At 36.1% G+C, this 26,041-nt stretch overlaps 1 protein-coding gene across 3 annotated transcripts in view; it reads left to right on the forward strand.

Moving 5' to 3' along the window:
- The window catches only part of FKBP15 (FKBP prolyl isomerase 15), an 84,670-nt gene that overhangs the window by 25,929 nt on the left and 32,700 nt on the right, over positions 1–26,041 (forward strand). For all 3 annotated transcript variants that reach the window (XM_031954668.1, XM_031954669.1, XM_031954670.1), the window contains 7 exons: positions 1,898–1,966; positions 4,734–4,877; positions 9,328–9,470; positions 15,268–15,316; positions 20,758–20,868; positions 24,224–24,326; positions 24,730–24,836. In XM_031954668.1, coding sequence (XP_031810528.1) covers positions 1,898–1,966; positions 4,734–4,877; positions 9,328–9,470; positions 15,268–15,316; positions 20,758–20,868; positions 24,224–24,326; positions 24,730–24,836 — 726 coding nt within the window. The remainder of the gene's footprint in view (positions 1–1,897; positions 1,967–4,733; positions 4,878–9,327; positions 9,471–15,267; positions 15,317–20,757; positions 20,869–24,223; positions 24,327–24,729; positions 24,837–26,041) is intronic.

Below are 26,041 nucleotides of genomic sequence, written 5' to 3' on the forward strand. Positions count from 1 at the left end.
TATTTTTCTTTCAGGTGCACTTCAGCATCTTCTACAGAGACATTTTCTGGTCCCTCAACTTCTATTGTTTTCCTTGCCAATTAGCTTGTATGTTTCATGATGACAATGTGGTATAGTAGATAGAAAGCTGGAAAGACTTGAATGGCTGTGAGTCTTGCCTGTTTCTCTTCAACAATGAGATGAATCAGACCAGTTCCAATGGCCTTGTGATCAAAAAGAGCCATCTACATCCAGAGAAAGGACTTGGGGAACTGACTGTGGTTCACATCATAGCATTCTCACTCTTTTTGTTGTTGTTTGCTTGCATTTTATTTTCTTCATCATTTTCTTTCCTGGTTTGATTTGATTTTTCTTGTACAGCAAGATAATTGTATAAATATCTATGCATATATTGGATTTAACTTATATTTCTACTATCTTTAACATATATTGGACTACTTACCATTTAGGAGAGGAGAGTAGGAAAAGGGGAGAGGGACTGGCTATTTTTTTTTTTAATTTCAATTTTTTGTTTTTGTTTTTGTTTTTGTTTTTTTTTTTTGTAACTTTTTATTGACAGAGCCCATGCCTGGGTAATTTTTTTTTTACAACATCATCCCTTGCACTCACTTCTGTTCCGACTTTTCCCCTCCCCCTTTACCCCCTCCCCCAGATGGCAAGCAGTCCTATACAAGTTAAATATGTCACAGTGTATCCTAGATACAATATATGTGTGCAGAACCGAACAGTTCTCTTGTTACACAGGAAGAATTGGATTCAGAAGGTAAAAATAACCTGGGAAGAAAGACAAAAATGCAAGCAGTTTACATTCATTTCCCAGTGTTCTTTCTTTGGGTGTAGCTGCTTCTGTCCATCCTTGATCAGTTGAAACTGAGTTAGATCTCTTTGTTGAAGAAATCCACTTCCATCAGAATATATCCTCATACAGTATCATTGTTGAGGTATATAATGGTCTCCTGGTTCTGCTCATTTCACTTAGCATCAGTTCATGTAAGTCTCCTGGCTATTTATTTAATGTCATTGACTCCTCTACTTAGTCTCCTCCCCTCCATTTCTATTGTAAATGCCTCTAGGAGGACAGATACTTTTCCTGGCTCTCTTAGTGTCTAATAGAGTGTTCTTAATTTTATGAATGCTAATTCTGACCTAAGATGCTGGGTTAGTAAATGCAGTAGTCCAAAACCCTTCTGTAGTAGCATATTTTAGAAAAATCATGGGTTAGAGTTTTTTGACTTAGAACTGAAAATGTAAAAATCAGTCATGAAGTTATGAGAGGGGGAAGGTGGATTTAGAAAAAACAGATGGCTATATTCAGGTGACTTTGTTCATAGATATCAAGTGGAATGGTTAAATGGTACAGATTTAGCTTTAAATATACTAGTGTATTGATTTCAATTTATAACAGATCCTAATGCTAAAGTAGCTCTCTCTTTCCATAGACTGGCTATAGGACTTCTCTGGCCTATGTGATTTTACGGCTTTGTATTATTAGTTACAATCTTATTTAATTACAGTCTTATTTAATACCTCATCAAAATTGGATACTCCTTGAATTTTTTTGTTTGTTTTTATCTTTGCTCCTCTTCCACACATGCTGCTTTTAAAATAGTGCTTTGTACTTCATATGTTAAGAAATATTTGTTGATTGATGTATACTTGTGTTTCTAAAATTAAGTTTTTCTTTTTCAGTTTTTCTAAAATGTTGGCATAATATTGGCAGAGATATTCAGTTTAATAGAACCTCTGACAGCCAAATGAAACTGTACTGTGGATATTCCATAAACCTTGAACTATTTTTTCTATCATTGTCTGAACTTATATTAAAACTTTGCTGATCTTAATTATTATTTTTTACAGTTTGAGTCCTTAATCAATGATTCTGTTCTCTTACATTTAGGTATTTGACTCATCTGTTAACAAGGATAAACTCCTTCGATTAAAGCTGGGATCAGGAAAAGTCATTAAGGTAAAGTATTGAATTAGACTGAAATGAGTTTAAAAGCTGGCAGGACATTCCTTTCCCCTCCATTTCACATATAGAAATACTGAGGTCTAGACAGATGATTTGGCCAAAGTCACACAATAATTAATGACAAAACAAAGCTAAGAACCTAAGTGTCCTAGACTCCTACTTAGTGCCTCTTCTACTTTGCCATACTGATTGTTTCCCTCTTTGAATCTGTGAACAATTGTGGGACTCATTTAAAAAGTTTGCTTCTATGTTCCAATCTGTCATATTTCTGACTATCCTAAAAGGCTTCTTTAGAAACTAGGAGGGGGAGGGGGAAATCTTTGAATTACTACATATATTTTCTTAAATGTTACCTTTAAAATAATATACAAAAAAGAAAGTTCAGCAAAGTTTTCATTTCTCTTGTCTTTTTTCCTTTCTCCCCTGGGGGAAACTCTTCTAACTCAATCTTTATCAAAAAGCTACTGAGGAAAAATGGTAGAAGTCTCCTCTTTAGAAAAATATTTCAAAGCAAGATAGATATCACCTGTCTGGCATTCCTTAGCATTGGCTAGAAGTACTGAAGGTATGTTGGTGGAGGGTAAGGCCCTTCCTGGGTATTTTTTGGGGCCCATATTCATAGTCTAACTTTGGTGCATGGAGAGATCGCTACTGAATTCTTGCCCCTAGTTGTTCATTATTTCTCTGCGTTATTACTATAAGCAGGTAATTTTTCCTAATCATGGAAGGCCTGTTTTTAACAGTGCACATTAGATTTACCAGATCTATTAGAACATTTAAAAAAAAAAAAGTCTAGAAAGTCCACTTTCAGTAACTGCTCTCTTAGGCCCAGTGAAGACCTAGATAGCTTTTGGAGGTCTCCTCTTGACTTTGGTACTCTGCTGCTAGACGTCATCCTCTACTCCTGACTATCTGTCACCCCACATATCCAATCTGTTACCAAGACCTATCATTTCACCTTTATAATGTCTTTTGAATACATTCTTTTCACACTGACAAGAGCACTGTCTTGTTTCACACTGGCACTTTATCTCCTCTTGCTTGGATTATTTCATGCCTTGCTGATAAGTCTTAATGATCTCTTGTAGAATGCTATCTAGACTCTTTTTTTGGTCATGGCCTTCAGATAGGCCAATAATTTTTATATTGTCTCTTCTGGATCTATTTTCCAGGTTGGCTGTTCTTCCAATGAGGTATTTCACATTTTCTTCCATTTTTTCATTCTTTTTAGTTTGATTGATTCTTGCTGTCTCACAGCATCATTAGCTTCCATTTGCCTTGTTCTAGTTTTTAATGTATGGTTTTCTTCAGTTAGCTTTTGTATCTCTTTTTTCCATTAGGTTTATTCTACTGTTTAAGGAGTTGGATTTTTTTCCTTCCTTTTCCAAGCTATTGACTCTCTTATACATACCTCTCATTTCCTTTCTCATTCTTCTACCTCTCTTATTTGCCTTTTAAAAGTCTTTTATGAGCACTTCTAAGAAACTTCTTTGGGCTTGAGACCAATTCATATCTCTCTTTGAGGTTTTTTCTGTGGACATTCTATCCTTGTCTGAGTCTGTGTTTTGATCTGCCTGTCACCATGGTAGCTTTCTATGGTCAAGATTCTTTTCTGTTTCTTGCTCATTTTCTTTCCTTTTCTTTTGGTATTTCTTCTTTTTTTACTTTTAAGGTGGAGCTCTGCTCCTACAGTATAGGAGGGTGCTGTCCTTTGCAGCTCTGAGCCTTGGCTTTGAGCACAGGAACCCCTTGTGTTTCCAGGAGGTAGCTTTGCCTGCTCTGTTTTGAAAACAGCCTGGTTTCCCAGAGTTTGCCTTCTGAGTTGTCCCATTGATCATGTGAACTGCTCCTCTACTGTAGAACCAGGACTGAGGGTCTTAGTTCTTGATTTCCTGTAATTAAAACCCTCTCATTAGTTTTCTCAGGGTCCCTTTTCACCCCAGTGATATTGACATTTTTAGTCTGTTTTGAGCTGGAGAGTGGTTTCATTTCATCAAACTCTCTTCAGAGGCTTGGTTGCATGTGATTTTCAAGAGAAACTGGGAGAGTTCAAATAGCTTCTTGACTTTACTCTGCCATTTTGACTCCACAAGCTTGCTGGTAGATCTGCCTGCCACAATTCTTTCATTTTCTAAAGTGGAGGTCCAATCATGTCATCCCAATTCAGTAAACTCCAGTGACTCCCTGTCACCTCTAGATTCAACTATAAAATTCTCTTTTTTGGTATTCAAATTATCTGATACCTTCTTTCTCCTTTATCCTACACACCTTTCCAGTCTTTTTACAACTTACCACTTTCTTCCTCTGGGTATTCTTTGATCCAGGAATGTTAGCCTCCTTACTCTTCCTGGAACAACACACTTTATTCCCTAAATCTGGAATTTTCACCAGCTGTCTCCTGTGCCTCTAACACATTTCCTTTTCATTTCCATCTTCTGGCTTCTCTGATTTCTTTAAAGTCCCATCTTAAATCCTATCTTCTTCAGGAAACTTTTATTAATCTGTCTTAATTCTAGTCCCTTCCTTGGTGAATTTTTTCCAATTTATTTTGAATATAGTTGTTTTTATGTTGTCTGCCCCTTTAGGCTATAGATTTCTTGAGGACAGAGGCTGGCTTGTGCCTTTTTATTTACAATGTCTCCAGAGCTTAGCTCAGAGCTCAGCACACATTAGGCACTTAATAAATGGTTATTTACTGACTGATTATTATTAAGACAATTCATGCCAACTAATCTTGAATCTTGTGTTCTGATCTCCAAAGGGCTGGGAAGATGGAATGATTGGCATGAGGAAAGGAGGAAAAAGACTTCTCATTATTCCTCCATCATTTGCTTATGGCTCTGAAGGTATAAGTGGACATATTCCATCAGATTCAACCCTGATATTTGAGATGCAAGTCAAAAGGGTAAGTGAAGCACTACTAGATGTGACCTTGATAGGCTTTCATTTTCTTCTGTTCTAGAGAGATCCTTCAACATGTATCAGTCAACTTGCATTTATTAGGCAACTATTAAATGCCAAGCACAATGCCAGGTGATGGAGATACAAGTACAAATAATGAAACAGTCCCTTTTGTCTAGAAACTTACATTGTTTTATTTTTTTATTTCATTTTTTTCTTTTTGGTTGGGGGTGAGGTACAGGGAAAAGGGGCCAATCAGGGCTAAATGACCTGCCCAGCTAGTAAGCATTACATTCTAGTAAGCTTACATTCCAATGGGCAAAGTAACAAGATATATAAAAATATATACAGCATACAAATAAAGTGAATAAATACAAATATTTTCAATGTAGTTTGAAATGTAGTTTCAATGTAGTTTGAGAGGAAGAGCACTAGCAGTTAGTAAATATCTGGAAAAGTTTCTCACAGGTAATGGGGCTTGAGATGTATCGTAAAGGAAGAGAGGGACTCTGTAAATTGAAATCAGGCACAGAGATGAGAGGTATGGTATCATGTATGCAGAACAGAGAGAAAGCCAGTTTGACTAGATGACTGTATGGGAAGGGGAATATCCATTGAGATTGGAAAGATAAATTGAGGCCAGGTGGTAAAGGGCTGAGGTCCTTACATTTTATTCTGAAGATAACAGGGAATCTTTGCAGATGATGGAATAGGTAGTCTCATGGTCACATCTATACTTATGGAAAATTGTTTTGACCCAGTATGTAAGATGGACTGGAGTAGGGAGAGACTTGAACTGAAGAGACAAAATAAAAATAGTAATAATGTAGCCAAGAAGGCCTGAACCATGGTGATAGCTATGTGAATCAGAAAAAGACAGATAAAGGAGATGTTGACAAATAGTAAAATTTGGCAGCTGATTGGATATATGGAATGAGGGAGAGTGAGGAAACAAGGCTTCCCAAAGTTATGGACCTAGGAGATTAGAAGATGCTGATTCTTTCAACAGAAAAAAAAAAAAATTGGGAGAAGGAAGGGTTTAGGAGAAAGAAAATGAATTCTGTTTTAGATATAATAAGTATAAAGTGTCTTTGGGAGTTTGAAATATCTATTAGCTAACTGATCAAACTGAAGCTCAAAGGAGAGACAGGGACTGGATATATAGGTCATTGAATCATCTACATAGAAATGGGAATTAAATCTCAGAAAACTGATGAGATAACTTCCATGTGTAGAAAAAGAATAAGCAAAGTCTCCTACAGCCTTGGGAAACATTATGTTTCCCAAGTGTACATACATACACTTGTATGTAATATGGATAATGAGTCAGTATAGGAAGATGAGAAAGAACAATCAGACAAAACAAGACCAGTAGAGGAGTGCCAGGAAAACCTTGAGGAGAGAGTATCCAAGAAGAGAGGGTTGTCAACAGTGTTCAATGCAGCAATCAGGTTGAAAACGATAAGAGCTGAGAAAAGATTCATCATATCTGTCAGTTAAGAGATCATTGGTAATTTTGAAGAGAGCAGTTTCAGTTCATTGGTAATGGTAGAATCCACATTGCAAAGGATTGAGAAGTAGTAAGATTAGAGGAAACACAGCAAGTATCAGTTAGCAAAAATTTATTAAGCACTTACTGTTTTCTAAGAAGTATGTTAAGTACTGAGGTTACAAAGGCAAAAACATATAGTGTCTTCAGGGAGCTCAAATTTTAGTGGAGGAAAAAACTTGCAAATAATTTTATATTAAGAATAGCTAGAAATTGATCTCGGAAGGCAAGTATGACCAGGAGGAAGAATGAAAAAAGATTCCTACAGTGGGATTTGAGCCGAGTCTAGAAAGAAATCAGGAAGCCCACAAGGCAAACATAAGGAACATTTCAATCCTGGGGTTCAACCAGAGAAAAAGACAGTCAGGAGATGGAGGATCAGTTATGAAGGATTGCAAAAGGCAACTTTTACCAGGTTGCAAAATATGTAGAGGGGAATAATATGTAAGAATACTAAAAAAAAAAAAAAAAAAAAGACAAGGTATTGAAGGATGTTAGATGTACTTGAGGCGATGAAAGCCAGGACTGGGATGATTGCCATATGGGTGGAGAGAAGGTGACATAAGGGAGTTGAAAGTTCAAAGTCTTGGCAACAGATTGGATATGTAGAATGAGCACAAGAGAGTATTCAAGGATGAAATTATAAGCCTTGGGTCATCTGAGGTGTTGGTTTTTTCAGCAGTAATAGGAAAATTCTGAAGAAAGATTTGGAGACAATAGTAACAAATTTAGTTTTGGATAGATTGAGTTTGAGAATGTCTATGGACAACCAATTGGAAAAGTACAAGAGACTGTTGGTGATGGAGAATGTAACTAAGGAGAAAAATTAGGGGTAAAGATAGATATCTTTATCTTTACTTTAAATATATATATATATGAAATTGTAAATAAATTTGTAATTATATCTATATCTATCCATCTATCTACATTGCTGGGAATCATCTGCACAGATTAAACCCAGATCAGTAAGTATAACCTAAAAGGAGACTGAGAGTGAGTAGTCAAATCAGCAGAGAGAGCAATGTCATGAAAATCTAGAGAGGAGAGAGTATCCAGGACATGAGTGATCAACAGTGTTGAAAGTTACAGAGATCAAAAAGGATGAGGAGAAAAGAATTAGATATAGTGAATAAAAAATCATTAGAGGCTTTGGTGAAAGACAGTACAGTCAGGTGATGAGTTTAGAAGCCAGGTTGCAGAGGATTTAAAATCTAGAATGCAGAGTAAGTCTAGATGTCAGTTGTATTTGGCCTTATCCAACAATTTAGCCCAAAAGGGAGAAGTTTAGGATGAAAAGTAGGAGGAAGAGTAAGGTAAATTGAAGGTTTTTTAAAGCATGAAAACAATATAAGCTTGTTTGTAGCCTGTAGGGAAGGAGTCAGTAGATAGGGAGAGACTGATTAGAGAGAGATTTGGGAATGATAGGGAAATCTACTGGAAGAGGCGGGAAGATAAAGATGGGGAATCTTTATTTTCTTTATCTAGGGGAAGGGTCACCCTTCTGGAGAGACAGGTGGAGACAAAGATAGTGGAGAAGATAACTAAGTGATATGAAAAGAGGAGAGAGGAAGAATCTCTCATGAAATGGCTTACATTTTCTTCCTGAAGTATGGAGGGGGCGGGGGGGGGGGGGGGGGGTGCTATGGGAGGCTTGAGGTGGTATGAAAAGGTTTGGAAGAGCCCTTTTGGTGAGTGAGAGAACAGATTGTTGAGGAAAGTGAGACTATGTAACATACATTAGTATGGGGCTTAGCTAGCTCTAATTAGCAGTGTGTGCATAGGAGCAAAGGTGCCAGAGGTCTTTAAAGAGCACCAGAGGACAGAGACTGGAGTTCAAAAAGTAGTATAGAGCAGCTGCTCCTCGCTTTAAAATATAGTTGGGAAAGGAAGAAGAGTGCAAGGAATGAAGGAGTAATAAACTAGGAAGGAGACAAAGGATGGAGACTAGGAGAGCCCAGTGAGGACAAAAAATAGTAGTGTACTTAGAAAAGGGAGAAGAAATAAGGAGTGATGGCTTAAGGAAAGGGGAGAGGAACATGTGGCATGTTTGAAGGCAGGAAAGAAGAGTAATTTCAGTAAGGAGAAATTAAAGACTAGAGAGAGAAGGAGATTGAAGATACAGACTGCCAAAGAAGACAGAAAAAGGAGGATTAAATGCCTAAATAGAAGGCTTGGCCTTGGTAAGAAGGGACCCCTCTTTGTCAGGTACCTGGGGAAGGGAAAAAATTATGTCAAAAATTTGGAGATGAAAAGAGAGAAGTAAGAGACAATTGTAGTCCTAAACTGAGAGAGGCAAAGGATGGGGAGCTCAAGAGAGCAATATGAAGAAAAGCTTCTGGGGTTTCGATTAGAGAGGAATTAAAGGATTAACTGGAACCTAGTTGAGGTTGGTTAATGAATTCATGTTAAATATGATAAATTCATGATAAACCTAAACCACAGTTGTTGAATAGCAAACAGCTGAATCTTCCTACTTCTACCTTGAATTTGAAAAAATGGACTGCAACATATTAAATTCCCATCTATTTTTAGAAACATATTTTATTTGTTTGTCCAGAGACATCTTCTCCTATTCTGAAATACTGTTCTCTCTTTCCTCTCTCCCTCCTAACTCTAAAACTTAAGATTTTTCTCTTCCTTGTCACAGTGTAACCCCAGGAGACACATCTGTCTCCTGCTCCCACCTTACTTCTCTGGAAGACTTACCCTTGCACAGCATAGAACCCTAAACCATGAGAACTAGGGGAGATCTCTGAAGCCAAGCAACTGCTTTTCATCTCCTCTCTTTACCATTACATTTAAGCAAATTATGGCTAATGGTATAAATTAAACCACATTGATTTGACTAGTGCTCAGTTCAGTCAAGACAGATTATTCTATCCTGTACTGATTATTCTTTCCATAGGTGAAATTTGCCAAAGATTCTGGCTCTGATGGGCACAGCATTAATTCCCATGATTCTGCAACTCCTTCTCCAACACCTGGTGCTGATAACTTTAGTGCTGAACCAGTATTACTGCCACCTACTGCAGTGCCTTTTAAACCTGGGTAAGAAATTGGAACTTTACCAGCTCTTTCAACATCAAAAAAAAAAAAAAAAAAAATCTAGGAGGAAATTCCCTACCAGGTTTAGAGAGGCATGTTATCATACACTTTGGAATGTTGGCATCTGTAACGTTAGTAGAATTTGTGGAAGTGTGGACATTTTAGTCACTTAGCAGTTAGCAAAATTTCAAATTTCTTTTCAAAATAACTAGATCCATCCATGTTTCTACAAATGTATATTATTGTGTATTTCTCTCTAAAAACTCGACAATATTAAGTTTATCTTTTGTCCTCTTTAGCAACTTGATAAAACTTTAGGTATATAGATTTGCATTTCTCTTAAAGTGATTTGGAGCCATCTTTCCTATAGTTGTTAGTAGTTTGTCACTTGTTTTTTGAAGACTATTTATTTATTCATACCTTTTGACCACTTATTTATTGATGAATGATTCTTGATCTTATATGTTAATATTAGTTCTGTCCTTGTATGCATACATACATACATACTGCATGGGTGTGTGTGTGTGTTTACAATGTCACAAAAGTATTTTTTCTTTACTAAAAAGATTTTGTTGACGTCTTTTGCTTTTTTATGTCCTCATAGTTTTCCCTCTCCCAACCTCTCCCAGAGAACTATCCTATATAACAAGTACTATTTTTAAAGACAAAAAAGAAAAGGAAAAAAAAAATCAGCACAATGGATTAATACATAAAAGAAGTACTAAAATATGTACAATATACAGCATCCATAGGCCTACTACTTCCATGAAGGGGTAGGTTAGAAGTATCCTCTTATGGGCCTTCTTTCAAGTCATGCTTCATCTCTATAATTGCCAATATTGCCAATTTCACCTTTGATTTTTGTGTATTTGTATATAGTTTTTCCCATTTACATTGTTCTCATTATCAGTAGTTTTTCTTACCTTTGCTTCCTTTATTCTAGATCAGTTCATGTAGATCTTTTGATGTTTCTCTGAATTAAACATATCATTTCTTATAGCACAGTTATAATTCCATTAATTCATCACAGTTGGTTTAGTCTTTCTCCACTTGATGGACATCTACTACATTTCTAATTCTTAACTATTACAAAAGATTCTATACCAGCCCTGAAGTCAGGAGGACCTGAGTTCAAATCTGGTCTTAAGACACTTAACACTTCCTAGCTGTGTGACCCTGGGCAAGTCACTTAACCTCAGCAAAAAAAAAAAATTCAGTTGTAAGTATTTTGGCTTATATGAGGTCTTTTCTTATTATTAGTGGCTACCTCAGGGTATAAGTCTAGTGATGGAAGTTCTGATCCAAAGAGTACTTTTTATTTGCGTAACAAAGATTTTTCTCTTTATTTTTTATCCTGCATGCATTAATTTTGTCTATGAAGAAACTTTTCAGTTCCATGTAATTAATTATCTTTTGTAATTGCCTTTATTTCTTATTCGTTAAAAATACCTTACTTAAGAATGTCCTAACCATAATCTGCTGCTTCTCTTTTAATATTTTTGTTGTATCATCAGTAATATTAAGTTGGAATCTCTTGTGAACTGTGGTATAACTTGTTGGTGTAAAAGCATCATTTCTTCCAGACTACTTTACATTTTTCCTAGAAGTTTTTATATCTCCATATTAAATAAGGAGGGCAACTACATAGAAGAATAGAGAGAGTGCTGAGCCTGGAATCAGGAAGACCCGAGTTCAAATCCAGATTCAGATACTTACTTTGCCTCAGCTTCTCCATCTGTAAAACGAGTTGGAAAAGGAAATGATAGACTACTCCAATATCAAAATCTCTCAAAAAGGGGCCATGTAGAATCAGATATGACTGAAATGACTAAATAATATTAAATAGGAAGTTATTTCCCAAATAAGAATATTTTCATGGTTGTCAAACACTGGGTTATTTATTTAATTAATAAGTTTTGCTGATTTTTCCTTAACTATTCTGCTCCACTCATCAGTTTTTCAGGTTTTACACCTATACCGAATAGTTAATTTGGTGATTCTTGCTTTATAGCATAATATGAGGTCTTAAAGACTTCAAAAAATTATTTTCTTTGAAATTCTAGACTTTTGTTCCTCCAAATGAATTTTGTTGGTTTGGTAAAGAATTGCCAGCTATAAAGAACCAAATGAAAGATTGCTTCAAATCACAAATAATAGAAGAAATATAAATCAGAATAATTTGAGGTTTTACCTTATACCCACTATATTTGCAAGGATGTCAAAAGATGGAAATAGTTAATCTTATGAGCTCATGGAAAGCCAAGCAGAGTAATACACTGGGAAAGCTACGAATTGGTTCAACAATTTTGGAAAGCAATTTCTAATTATGCTAAAGAAAATTAATAAAATATCTGTACCCTTTGACCCAGAAATAAAATCAGAGAGAGAAAGAAATATCCCATTTATTTCAATATTTATAGTAGAATTTTCTGGAGTAGCAGAGAACTAGCAACAAAGTAGATATTTGTCATTTGAAGAATTGATAAATGAATTGTAATATGAATGTGAAGAATTTAGAAACTCATGGGAAAACATGAATTGAAGCAAAGTTACTAGGTAGAACTAGAAAAATGCCATATGCAATGACTTCAATAAAATAAATGGAAAAGAGTAAAGGAAAATCAAAACTAAATTTTGAGTAATTATAATACCTATTTATATTGTCTCTGAAAGTAAGAGATGAAAATTCCCCTCCTTCCCGTCTTTGCTGTTGAATTACAAGTGTGAAGCCCTGTGTTGTCAGGCTCTGTTCTTCTATTTGTTATTTTTGTTGAACTGTTTTCTTTCCTCTATATTATTCTTTGTTATAATGGTTGATTCTTTGGGAGAGGCAGGAGAGAGAAAAAAAATGAAGGTGATATAAAAGTCATTAACACATTTTTTAAAAACAGAATTTTTAGCTTTAATAGCAGACATCTTGACCTGTCACCTTCAGAAACTTTAAGGAATAAGAATTCCTTTACCTAACTTTTATCTGTTAAAGTGGTTCAGAAAAAGATGGTGGAGAAATGCCAGGAAGTTGCCTGATTTCTCCCCATATTCCCTTGGGAACAATGTTAAATCAACCCTCTAAACAGATTCTGGAGTGATGGAACCTGCAAAAAGACAGACTGAAACAATTTTCCTGCTTAAAATAATTTAGGACTTCAGAAAAGGTATGTATCATTTGGATAAAAGAGGAGCACAGCCTAGCTCTGACAGTGTCTGGGCAGGCCAATGGAAGGCTCTTACCCACAGCACAGATAACAACTAGGTCCCTTGGTTCTCACTCAGCAGGCCAGTGAGAAAGCAGGCCAATGGTGGAGCCTGAAGCCCCAGTACAGAAGCTGAATTGCCAGCCCCAGTCACCAGGCAGTAACAGTCATGACTTAGCATAGTGAACAAGTCAATAGCATCTGAGGTCCCAATGATCAAAGCTGGTGACCAGACCCCTGACCCTGAGCACAAGAGAACTGGGATAGTGCCCCTGTATCCCAAGAACAGAGCTCAACTTTAAAAGCCACAAAATAGGCCAAAAAAATGAGGAAGAAACAAACAAAAAAAAATCTTAACATAGATTTGACAAATACAATTGGCCAAATGGGGGAAAAATTCACTGGGAAAAAAACAGCTTCAAAATTAGAATTAGCCAAATGGAAATGCTAACTGAAGAAAGCAATTGTTTAAAAATTAGAATTGAATAAATGGAAACTCATGATTCTGAAATACCTCAAAAGAAAAACAACTGGCCTGGAAATTAGATTCAGGAGAGACAATTTAAGAGTTATTGGACTAGAGTGGATGCTCATCAATTGGGGAATGGCTTAATAAGTTGTAGTGTATGAATGTAATGGATTATTATTGTTCTATAAGAAATGTTGAGCAGGCTGCTTTCAGAAAAGCCTAGAAAGACTTACATGAACTGATGCTTAATGAAATGAGCAGAACCAAGAAAGCATTGTTCATAGTAATAACAAGATGATATAATGATCAGCTGTGAAGGACTTAGCTCTTCTTAGCAATGTGGTGATTCAAGACAATTCTAATAGACCTGGGATAGAAAATACCATCCTCATCGAGAAAGAGAACTATGGAGACTGAATATGGATCAATACCTAGTATTTTCACCTTTTTTTTGTTTGCGTGTTTGCTTTTTCTTTCTTGGATTTTTCTCTGATTTTTCTTGCACAACATGAAAAATATAGAAATATGTTTAAAAGAATTATTTGTATTTAATTAACCAATATCAGATTTCTTGCTATCTTAAGGAGGAGAAAGGGAAGGAAGGGAAGGAAAAAAAATTGGAACACTAAATCTAACAAAAATGAATATTGAAAACTCTTTGTGTGTATTTGGAAAAATAAAATACTGTTGAGGGGTAAAAATTATTGGACTACCTGGAAGCCGTGATCAAAAAAAAAAAAAAAAAGGAAGAGGAAGAGACTGGACATCATTTTTCAAGACAATATCAGGGAAAACTGCTTTGATATCCTAGAACCATAGGATAAAATAAATAGTCATTGAAAGAATCCACTAATCATCTGCTAAAAGAAACCCCAAAATGAAAACTCAAAGGAATGTTGTAGTTCAATTCCACAATGATCAGGTTAAGGAGAAAATACTGCAAGCAGTCAGAAAGAAATATTGAACATCAAAGTCAAGATTTCCTAAGACTTATACATTAAAAGATTGGAGCAAATGAAATCAGCTATTCAGCAAAATTGAGCATAATGTTTCAGAGGAAAAGATGGACATTCAATAAAAAATGGGTACTTTAAATCATTTCTGATGAAAAGACCAGAGCTGAACAAAAAATTTGATCTTCAAATACAAGACTCAAGAAAAGTATATAAAGGTAAACAAGAAAGAAAAAAAATAATTATTCAAAGGTTAAATTGTTTATATTCCTACACAGGAAGAAGATTCTTGTAACTCTTAAGAATTGAGAACAATTAGACAGGATATAGATAGAGGGTATCAGAATAAGTTAACTGATGTGGTGATATAAAAAGGAAATTAAAAGGAGGAAAGGGCGAAGAAGAAAGGGAAGGCGATTTGGAATAAATTACATCACATGAAGAGGCACAAAAGATCTGTTATACTAGATGGAAAGAAGAGAGGGGAATGAGCATTGTTTGAACCTTAATCTCATCAGATTTGGCCAAAGAGGGAATAACATACATACTCAATTGAATATAGAAATTTGTCTTATCCGATAGAAAAGTAGAAGGAGAAAGGGGAAGGAAAATGAAGTGGATAGAAGAGAGAACAAATTGACAAAGAGGATGGTCCAAAGCAAAATGCTGATGAGGAGGGACAGGGTGAAAAGAGAGAGAAAAAAAGTATAAACGGGAGAAAATGTATGCTTACATGAATAAAATGAAGAGATTAATGAATTGGGCATGCAACTTAAAGTAGAAAAAGAACCATTTTAAAATTCCCAATTAAATACCAAATTAAAAAGTCTAAAAATCAAGAGATTAATAAAATTGAAAGTAAGAAAGCTATTGAACTAATAAATAAGGCTAAGAGTTGGTTTTATTAAAAATAAATAAATAAATAGATAAGCTTTTAATTAATGTGATTAAAAAGGGTAAAGAAGAAAACCAAATTACAAGTATCAGAAATGAAAAGGGTAAACTTAACACCCAAGAAGAAATTAGGAGCTATTTGCCCAATTGTATGCCAATGAATCTGACAATCTAATTGAAATGCAATGAATATTTATAAAAATATAAACTGCCCAGATTAGCAGAGGAAGAAGCTAAGAATAATTTGAATTAATCTTGTCTCTCACTGTATATGTGTTGTTTCCTTTCAGAGAGCCAGCTGTTCGAACCAAGTCAAACTCCATCAGTGAACAACTTTCAGTAAGTTATGTTAAAAGCTCTAAGTTTGGCCCAGTGAAATCTGCTTGTATTATTTTTATATATGTATGTAATATAACATTTCACATCATTGAATTTGAGGTGAAATTGTGCTGTCCAACTGTTAGTTTGTCTTGTGTATACTATATGAGAGTTTTATGGGGGAGTGGGAGTATCTGGATATCTTTGGAAAATATTAGTAATCTTTATAAAAATGAGGATGACTGCTATCGTGAATAAAAGGGGAAAATTTTAGAGAAGAGAAAACATAAGGGTAGCAAAATAGATTTTGAACATGACATTATTTTCAATGTGTTATTAAAGGAGAATCTTAAGGTTGGAAAAGAATGTGTCTGAGGAGGATTTGGTTGGGGGAAGATTGACTGTACTGTGGAATTTAATTATTTTATACTTCAATTAAGAAAAGGTAAAATTGCTAGATATAAATGTGATCCCCATGTTATTCTTGGAAGTATTTATGATGTGATCTATGATGTGGGATTTGGCACCAAATGATGTCAGACACCAAAGTTGGGATTCAGTCATGTGAAGAATTAATGATGGCCATTCTCTTTGGCAAAAGGTAGATTTGTTTAGGAAGATAGGTTACAGACAAAATGAAAGGATATGATAGATAAACTGAGAATGGTAAGTATAAAATAGGATTAGAGAGAATATGAAAGACAAGTTCCTCAGTGGAACTCAAAATTACCCAGTAGAAACCCATGAGGTTGGGGCATGTCCTTAGCTGGCAGGCTAAATCCTGAAAAGGACTTAGCATCCTAAAAGAGTTAGTTAGTTGTAAGGAAAAGTGGGATTGGGAAACATAATGGAGTTAGGGGTGAATACCACATGGCATAAAAAAAGGGGAGAAGGAAAAAGAAAAACTCCCAAAAAGAGGGCTGTTACTATAGCATGGGCTACAAATTGTTTTATAGGGAGAATTTATCCTCATGGTCTTATATAACTTGTATTTGACTGGATTATCTTCAGAGGGTAGGACCAAGGAACTGATCTCTATTTTGGGAGCCTTCTTCCTGCCTGTCCTAGGGAATAATTTTTATCAATTCTTCAATTTCTCTCTGCCCATCACACCCACCATTCAGGACCCCATCAATTGCATTTATTCTTTTTCTCATGTTCTTCTTTCTACTCACTTTTTAAAGATTCTGAACATTTTCCCTTTAAATTAATTATCTTCCAGTATTTAAAGAAGTTTTAGATTTCCAAAAGGACAACTCAGTTTAATTTCTTAAGGATTAAGTAAGGATTTCCCCTGTTGAGGTTCAGAAGGAACCACAAAAGGTTGGGGTCCCAAAAAGAACAGAAGCATTCTAAGGTCAGGGGACTTTAAAATTATTGCTGTATTTCCCCCTAGAAGCTGTACCCTATCATTTTCTACCTTTTCTGCACTTTGAACCCCAAATTCATTTGGGGCCAAAGGGATGGAGATCTCATCTTCTGGAGCTGCTTCATGCTGATAAGGGATGTAGAGGTGGCCTTGTCTAGTGGGGTCCAAACTATGAATAGGGGAGGCATGAGACTTGAAGATGGCAACAACATTCAAGGGATGCTGACTGTTACAATCATTTAGTAGATGGTATTCAGGTTGAACAAGTAGTTGGAAATTCATAACTTGGAGTCTGGAGGAAACAAATCTCACAAGTAAATTAAAAATGCAGGGGCTAAATATGAACAAAAAGGTGACAACAAAAGCAGTTTGAAGCCCCTGCAAGGGGGCACATGTAAAATAAAATAAAATTAACAACCCTTTCAGAATTTACTTGGGCACAAACTGGGCGGACCTGACAGATCTGTTTTGTTTCTCCTAGCTTGTGACCCATGTGAATATAGTTTCACAAGGGATCCGAGAACATTGTTTCCCAAGTGAGTAGCTTGGTATAGACCAAAGAGAAGTTTCCACTGGCTGGCCTCTGGGATTAGAAACTGGCCTGAAAGTGTTTGAAACCACTCCGAAAGAGAAAGGTGTATCCCTTTTCTTTAGCAAGGACTTGTTCCTCAGAGCTATGAGGGAGTGTAGAAGTTGGGGAGTTGGGGAATTAAAGGTGCCATGGCCAGGGGCAAACAGACAGCAACAGGGGCTGATGAATCTGCAAGGCTGTTTCCCTTAGCCTGAAGTGAATCCCCTTCTGATGTCTTTTATAAAAGTCCATGGACAACTTGTAGTAATTGTAGAATTTCCCCTGAATATTTAATGAAGGAATTATTTATTTATTTTTGTATCAAGAGTCCCCTTTCTTTCCACATAGCCCCATGAGCTTGCAAAACATAAAACACATATTTGGAGTTAATATAGATGTTCATTCTCATTCCTTTCCCCAATTCTAAAACTCTCGTTCTGAACCTGGTGGGGGGTTAAAATCCCCAATGGTTGACCTAGAGTGAGCTTAGAGACTTCCTCCATTAGAAGGAATGAGGCAGCCATTGCTCTAAGGTAGGAGGGTTATCCCAAAGACACCAAGTTTCTTTGAGAAGTAAACAAGGACCTGGGATGGGGTACCAGGAACTGAGTCAAGGCCCCTAGGATCTGGCTTCGTCTTCCATTAACATATAGAGTAAAAAGCCTTGGCCTAATCAGGGGCCCATTGGAGGACAATTGTGTCAAGGCCTTGAATAGATAGGTTTGGCAAGAACCCAAGTTAAGTCCAGATTCTAAAAAAATCCAGCCATGCCCAGAAAAGGTCACGGCTGTTTCTTTGAGGAAGGTTCAGGGGGTGATGATTGCTTCCTCTCTGCTCTGTGCATTAGGGAGGTGGGAGTTAATTGGACCATGAACTTTAGTTATTGCCAAGCAGCTCTATGATTTTATTCAAGGCCTTGACACAATTTCCCTCATAATTTTCTAGCAAAGGTGAAAATATCTAATTCCCTACATTACATTAACAAGGCTAACTAAACTTTTCACCTTCTTTTAGTTGATAGGGCCTTCAGAAGTCTGATTCTAGATAACTCAAAAGGAGACTGTTGCCATAGTCTTTAAAGTAGTAGAAAACTGCTTTTCTGTTTTTTTTTTAAGTTCCCAAATTCTTAAATCTTCTGTTAACATAATCAGTGCAAATAGATTATATTTCATAACCCTTTAATGGGCTTTAATTAAAGCTCCTTTAAAATTGCTTTTACTGTATCAAATTTCATTGAACTCAGTGTATTTTCTTTCTCTCCCTCTCCTTCATTCATGTATCTCTGCTACAATCAGGGAAGGAGAAAAAAAAGAGAAAGAGACTTTCTTTTCTCTATACATTCATTTGTCTCAACATTGACATTGTATGTTGGTCACATCTAAAAACCCATAAAGTTATCAAATATGAAGCAATTGTAGTAGTTTAAAACCCTGCCAATAAAGCAGTTAACATTCATGTAGCATTTGTTTTATGTTAAGCATTTTTGCAATCAAATGATCTTCAAAACAATTATTATTTCTCTTTACAAATCAGAAAACTGGGCAGAGATAATTTGCTATAAATTATATTGCTAATACATATCCACAACTGAGAGAATGATAGGGCTTACCAAATGCAGAGATTGATTAGCTTTCTCACTTAACACTATTGTGCTGGTTTGTACCAGGGGGACTCAGATTCTTCTCAGGCAGTTGCTGGAAAGAACCTGCTGAAGGCTGGGTTGACTGGTGCCAGGATCTCTGATGGTAGTTTCAGATGCCAGGGTTCAGGGAAATGCTGACCATGGAGCCAGAACCCAACTCCATCTCCATTCCCCCCTCCTGGGTTGGGAAAGTGTTTGGACAAGGTTGTGTGGGGTCTCAGTGGTTGTTGTTGCTTCCCCTATTTCTACAGGTGAAGCAGAATTTTAGTTTCCCTATAGTTCCTTAGCATTCTCTTTTTTTAATCTGATCTAAGATAAGAGGCAAACAGAGGGACTTGGGGTATATTGATCTTGTTAGCAATCCCCACAACTAAAATAGATATACTCAGGACTCCAGGGAGTGGAGTGGAGAAGGTCCCTTAATACCTTTTGGGATGCTTTTCCAAAGGGACAGAAAGGAGCTTCAGACAAGATAGGAGTCAAGAAAGAGTTAGCAAAATGTTGCTATTTACCTATGTGAGGGGTCTCAAAAGAACTTGCAGGCTTGAACTCATCTCTAAGTCAAGGGGTGAAGTTTATTGTAATTGTAATGCCAATTGAAGCAGGCTAACTTCCAAAAGAATTTAGTAAAAAACCAGGAGCAAGCAGATAAATTTATCCAGTTCTTCATGTCACTGATATGCTCATTTTATGGCCTGGAGGTAGAACTGACGAGTGATCTCAAGAACTTGATTATCTCTGATTAGATTAGCAGATTATGTATCTGACAGTCAGCAATATTTGTAGGACTACTCTAAGGTCAGAAGACTTTAGAATCATTGACAGATTGTTAGAACAGAAGCAGTCTAAGGTCAGGGGAATTATTAAAATTATTGCTATATTATATTTCTCCTAGGAGCTCTATCCTCTCACCCCTTTTCATATAGAAGCAGCTGGGAAGTTGTCAATCATAATAGTCACCATTTGTAGTTCTCTAAGGTTTTTAAAAGCATTATATTTAAATTGTATGCCATTTAAAAAGGGGTAGTTTAAAGTAAAATGGTAAGAAAGTAATGGATGATGGAGGAGTAATATAACATCTAATATAACTGTAATATAATACTGTAATATAACTGGTTAGCCAGTACCACCCCCTACTCTATCCTGCCCCGCTTGTCTTAATTTCCAGACTATCATTACATCCTCACCCAAACCCTTCCATTTCCATTCCTTTGAAGATCTCTCGAGTAAAGTCACTTTCCCTCTCTAGGCCTCCATTTCCTAATCTATCAAATGACTTAAGTTGAACTAAAAATTATCTAAGGTCATTTACCCACTTTCAAATCCTGTAAGTTTCTAGATTTCATTTTCATCACTTAGCATAAGTTCTTTCTCTAACTCTTCTTTAAAAAGCGGAGCTCAGGAAGGTAACAACTATACTAACTGATAAGGATCATATTTTAAAATATCATAAACCAAATATCATTTCCAGGTAAGATGTTTAAGGGGGAAACAAAACATAATCTTAGGTTTCCAAACAATAGTTAACTTAAGTTCTACATAATTCTTTTGCTGCTGTCTTCCTAGATCTCAATTGCTCCACTTCAAACCAGCTTTCTAGTGTAGCCTCTCCCAAGACTGATTTCTAAATGCCTTAACTCCTATCTCAGTGTGCTGTGGGTTTGGTTTCATCCATTCCCTTCTGATAATGAATCATCCTGATTTTGATAACTTCTAAAATAGGAATTAAGACTGAGAGATCTTTGGGAGTAAGCCAATGAGAGAAATTGGGCAGCTTTAAGAGAATGAGATGGCACCATGAGTTATAATCAGCATGAGAAAATAGTGGCAAATAAACCATATGAAAATGATGCATTTTGTGACTTTTGTTCTCTCTCTAGAATCCTGATGTGACCAAAGCTAAACTGATCTCTAGGATGGCTAAAATGGGCCAGCCCATGCTACCCATTGTTCCTCCCCACCTCTTAGACTCCAGTGATTCCGAGATTGAGGTATGTCTTCTTAGATCTTCAATATTAAAGGTTGGTAGTACAAATGTAGGGGTTTAAGGCTTTAGGAATCCAAGGCCAAATGGAGCATGAACTGCTATGTTTTTGGACCCTGTACAGAATTCATTGGCAAAGTCTTGCACAGGGGGATTAAGCGTCTCTTTCAGATGTGGTTAGCATTTTTGCTGATGAACATACACAAGATTGCAATTGCTTCATTAGTCAAGAAGTAGTTTGAGGAGTGAATTAAACCCTCAACTAGTGTTTTGTGTGTCACTGAAGATGATTGATTCTCCACTTTGGGAAATGCAGTTCTTTCATTCTTATCTAACAAATTCTTACATTTTTAAAGACCAAACTTAAACTAGAGTTTATAAGTTGTGAAGAAAGAGTGGAATGCTCACTGCTGAGGAAGAAAAGTATCAGAGGCTATGCTTTTTTAAGAAAAATAATGTTCATTGGGCAATTAGGATTATGTTCAAAAGAATTGGGTTTTGTTCTGTTTCATTTCAGTTTTTAATGGGTTTCATTTCAAGGCTTTGTAGAATCAATGACGGCAAGAAATATTAGAAGAAAACCAAAAATATAAAAAATAGACAAATGTCAAACATCTGATCTCATAAAATGAATCAAGGAGAAATAATTTAAGAATCTAATAACTTTGGGGGGAAAAGCTTGGGAATTATATGTCAAGAAATCACAAATGAAAATCGTGTCCAGATCTATTAGAACCATACAACAAAGTGAAGATAGAAAGAACCCTCTGATCACTTCCTTGAAGAAGCCCCAAAAGGGTAAGTCCCATCAATACCATAACCACAATTGTGAGCTTCCACAGTGAAGAAAAACTATTACAAATGTCAGGATTATATGAGACCTAGTAGCTTTATAATAAAAAAGAGAAAATCTTGGAATATAGTATTCTAAAAGGCCTAAGAGATAGCTTGACAACCAGGAATGATTCACCCTGCAGAACTAGAAATAGTCCAGTGAGTGAGGGGGATGAGGAGGGGAATGGATCTTAATTAAATAAAGGACTTTCCAGCAATTTTGATGAAAAATTCAAGAATTCTGATCAAGGCAGTAAACATCCATATTTCAATGAAGCATGTTATTATTCTACTCCTGACCGAAATAATGGATTCAAGGTAAAAAGAAGAAAAAAAAAAAGATCCATTTTTGGACAAGGTCACCATGTGGATTTATTTTGCTTAATTACACTTACTTATTCCTTTTTTCTTTCTTTTGGCTTTTAATTGATGAAGGTGGGAAAGAAGGGCAGTTAGTAGTAATGCCTCAAAAAATTTTCTTTTAATATTTATTTTTTTTAATGCATGGAAAAAAGAGGAAAGGAAGGGAATAAAAATTTTTATATAGCGTTTACTTCATGCTAGGTACAAATATGTTATTTGATCCTTACAACAACCCTATTATGTTCTTTTAAGTTAAGAAAACTGAGACAAATGATGTTTGCTTAGGTCACACAAATAACACAAGGAAGTTAGAAGGAATCATAGACACATACACCCATATATATGAAAATGGATCTTTAAAAAATTTTAAGTGCAAAATTTTAAAAAATATACAGAGAGGGAAGAGTTAAGGAGGGGGAAAAGATTTTGTATCCTACTCTTTGCAAGAGAGTTTCCCTGACCCAACTTCTCCCTCACCAGCAGGTAGTATATTCCCTCTGAAATTGTCTCCCTTTTACTCAATATATCTTGTATAAACCTAATTATTTACATGTTGTTTTCTTCATCAGAACGTTGGCTCCTTAAGACTTTTTCTCCTTTCTTTGTGTCCCCAGCATTTAGCATGCTTCCTGGTACAAAGTAAGCACTTAAGAAATGCTTATTGACTAACTGTACAGCATCCTCTACTGGAAGACTGTGGTGATAGTAAACCAACTTCCTCTCAGAATATCTTATTCTGCTTTTGGATAGCTCGAATTTTTAGGAGATTATTCATATATGGAGCTGAAGTCTGCTTCCTTTCATCTATTGCTCCTTGTTCTATTTGCTAGAACCATCACAACATAAAAGTTTAATTCCTCTTTTACGTACAACCCTTCAAATTTTTAGATAGCTATTCTATTCCCCATTTTCTCTTCTTTAGGCTAAACATCCTTCTTCCTTCTGGCTATCATAAGGTAGATCTTACATCCCTTTACAATCCTGGTTACCCTCCCCTGGATATACTTCATCTTTTCATTGTCCTTTGTAAAATAAGCACACAGAACTAAACTTGAATGAAAATACTCAAGATTATCTTATGCTCTGCCTAGATCACCTCTACTGCAACATTTTGGTTTCTAAGTCACTCTGTTAACTCATACTTTTTCTAGTTTCCAAATCTGTTGTCTATCCTAGTCTCTTCTAGTCATGTACCCATGTATTTCATTCTTTGAACTCATGGGTAGAATTTTCCAATTAATCTTATTAAACTTCATCTTATCAAATTTCATTTATTGTTCTAACCTGTCAACAAACATTTTGGACTCTAATTCTTGTAATCTGGCATGTCTGCTTCTCAGCTCCATGATAATATGTGTTGTCTTAAAGCTGTTTCCATTTTCCTCACCTTTTTTCCATTACACCACTGTCCCAAGTGAGTCTTTCACACATAGAGGTATAATTTTATTTACACACACACACACACACACACACATACACACACACATACACACATACATACATTGTTCCCAATGCAATTGTTAGAGATCAGCATAGCTCTTATTAGAGGAACAAATAAAATTAGCATCTAAAAGAGTCATAATGAATTATCGTTATTATTTAATATTTACTGAGTACCCAGAGATACTGTGAGGATAGGAGCTGGGCTGGGGCAGGCGGAGGAGGGGAAAGTCAGGAGAAGTGGTTTGGAAAGGAGGTGCTACATAATTTCGTAGGTTTACTTATCCTTATTCTATGAGAACAAACTATTTCAGCCATCATAGATGGCTGATCTACTGATTTAAACAGGGTTATTCTCATCAGATAGGGCAAACATGAATAATTAGTGTGAATGAAGATCAATTTGAAATCTTTAAAATTTTGCTTGTGATTACTAAAGATTAAATGTAGTCTGCATATAGAAGTTTTCAACTAGTTTCATAAGTACTTTACCTCCATGGGCCCAACTCCTATGGACTTCTTTTTGGCTAGCTTCCTTTCTGTTACCTGTCTACTGAGGAGTAAATACAAGGCTTGCTTTTAAGCAAGCTTAAAAACAACACGTAAGGGTTTGGGGATATCCTATATAACATATGATTCTACTTGTAGGAGAATCCCATACAGCATAAATACTTCTTTGTCCCCTGTCCTGTTATGAATAACTAAGACTTATGTACCTGCTATAGGACTTAAATACCCTACGTGGAACAGGTCAGCATATGATGACTGCATCCATCCATCCCTCTCCTGAGCCAGCCCATCCAACATCGCTGCCAAGGATGTCACCAAGTAAGAAATTTCTGTACCTCTGAAGTGTATGAATTGGATCAATAAAACCCTTGTAGTCATGTCAGTTTTATTCCTTGAGCATGACTTAAAAAAAAAAAAGAAATTCAATGGTTCCATTTATTTTCTCTTCACACCTTAATAAGTTATTTAGCTTCCACAGTTCTAGAAACCTCACTCAGCTGAATTATTTTCCAGATAGTTGACACAGATCTTAGGACTGAGTACCTAACATATAATACCCAGCTGTTGTCCTGTCTCATTTGTAGGGACTTGCAGCAGAATTATAAGGCTTGAAGTTTGAAATGGCTGAGGAATATGATAGTACTCAGGCTATTAGTCAAACTGTAGCATCCATCTGTGCATCAAAGAGGTGAATAAAAATAAAAATTTTGTTTTATTTTAGCATCTCAACCATCAGTTCCTGGGATCCAAGCGCCCTCTGCTGCCTTAATGCCAATTGCAACTATCCAGTCTCACTCAAATCTGCCTGGAAATTCCCAGTCCTTTCAGGTATTAATATTGATAAGGATGCAATAGGAATTTTTTTTTAAAGTAATCTTTTGATAATATAATTCTGTTCTGGTTAAATCTGTCTTTACCCTTGTTAGTCATTCTGTAACACATTTTTAAGCAAAAAGGTAGTTGAGGATTATATGTGAATAAGCCTGGATTTTTCTTGCCCAACAAAGAGTGAAAGCTCACAGTGTAAACTGGAAGAGTGATAGCAGGTTAGGGGGACTCAGCTTGGAAGGTCTACTTGGCATGCTCAGTGCTTCTAAGGTACCTCTTGAAAAGGGACCTCTATAAGAAAGAGGCTTCTCAAAATGTTTGTGGCAGCCCTGTTTGTAGTAGCCAGAAGCTGGAAAATGAGTGGATACCCATCAATTGGAGAATGGTTGAGTAAATTGTGGTATATGAATGTTATGGAATATTATTGTTCTGTAAGAAATGACCAGCAGGATGAATACAGAGAGGATTGGAGAGACTTACATGAACTGATGCTGAGTGAAATGAGCAGAACCAGGAGATCATTATATACCTCAACAACAATACTTTATGAGGATGTATTCTGATGGAAGTGGATTTCTTCGACAAAGAGAAGATCTAACTCAGTTTCAATTGATCAAGGATGGACAGAAGCAGCTACACCCAAAGAAAGAACACTAGGAAATGAATGTAAACTGCTTGCATTTTTGTTTTTCTTCCCGGATTATACCTTCTGAATCCAATTCTCCCCATGCAACAAGAGAACTGTTCGGTTATGCACACATATATTGTATCTAGGATATACTGTGACATATTTAACATGTATAGGACTGCTTGCCATCTGGGCTGGAGGGGGGAGGAAGGGAGGGGGAAAATCGTAACAAAAGTGAGTGCAAGGGATAATGTAAAAAATTACCCTGGCATGGGTTCTGGCAATAAAAAGTTATTTAAAAAAAAAAATAAATAAATAAAATGTTTAGAAAAAGAGAGTAAGAAAGAGGCTTCTGTGAATTGTCATCTCCATTCCTCTTTACAATTTCAGAGTGCCCAACAACTTAGGGGTCTATCACCAGCTTCTTTCAATATTGCCTGACATGGAGATGGTCCGTAGAGTAGCTTAGGACAGAAGGGATAGTATTTACTGGGATGCTCTGTAATTGATGGACATTTTGTGTCAACCTCTTGATTTAAAGAGGAGCAAGTGTGGAAAGCAGATTTGCCACTTTGTA

The sequence above is a fragment of the Sarcophilus harrisii genome, chromosome 2, assembly GCF_902635505.1.
Source record: "Sarcophilus harrisii chromosome 2, mSarHar1.11, whole genome shotgun sequence".
NCBI lineage: Eukaryota > Metazoa > Chordata > Mammalia > Dasyuromorphia > Dasyuridae > Sarcophilus > Sarcophilus harrisii.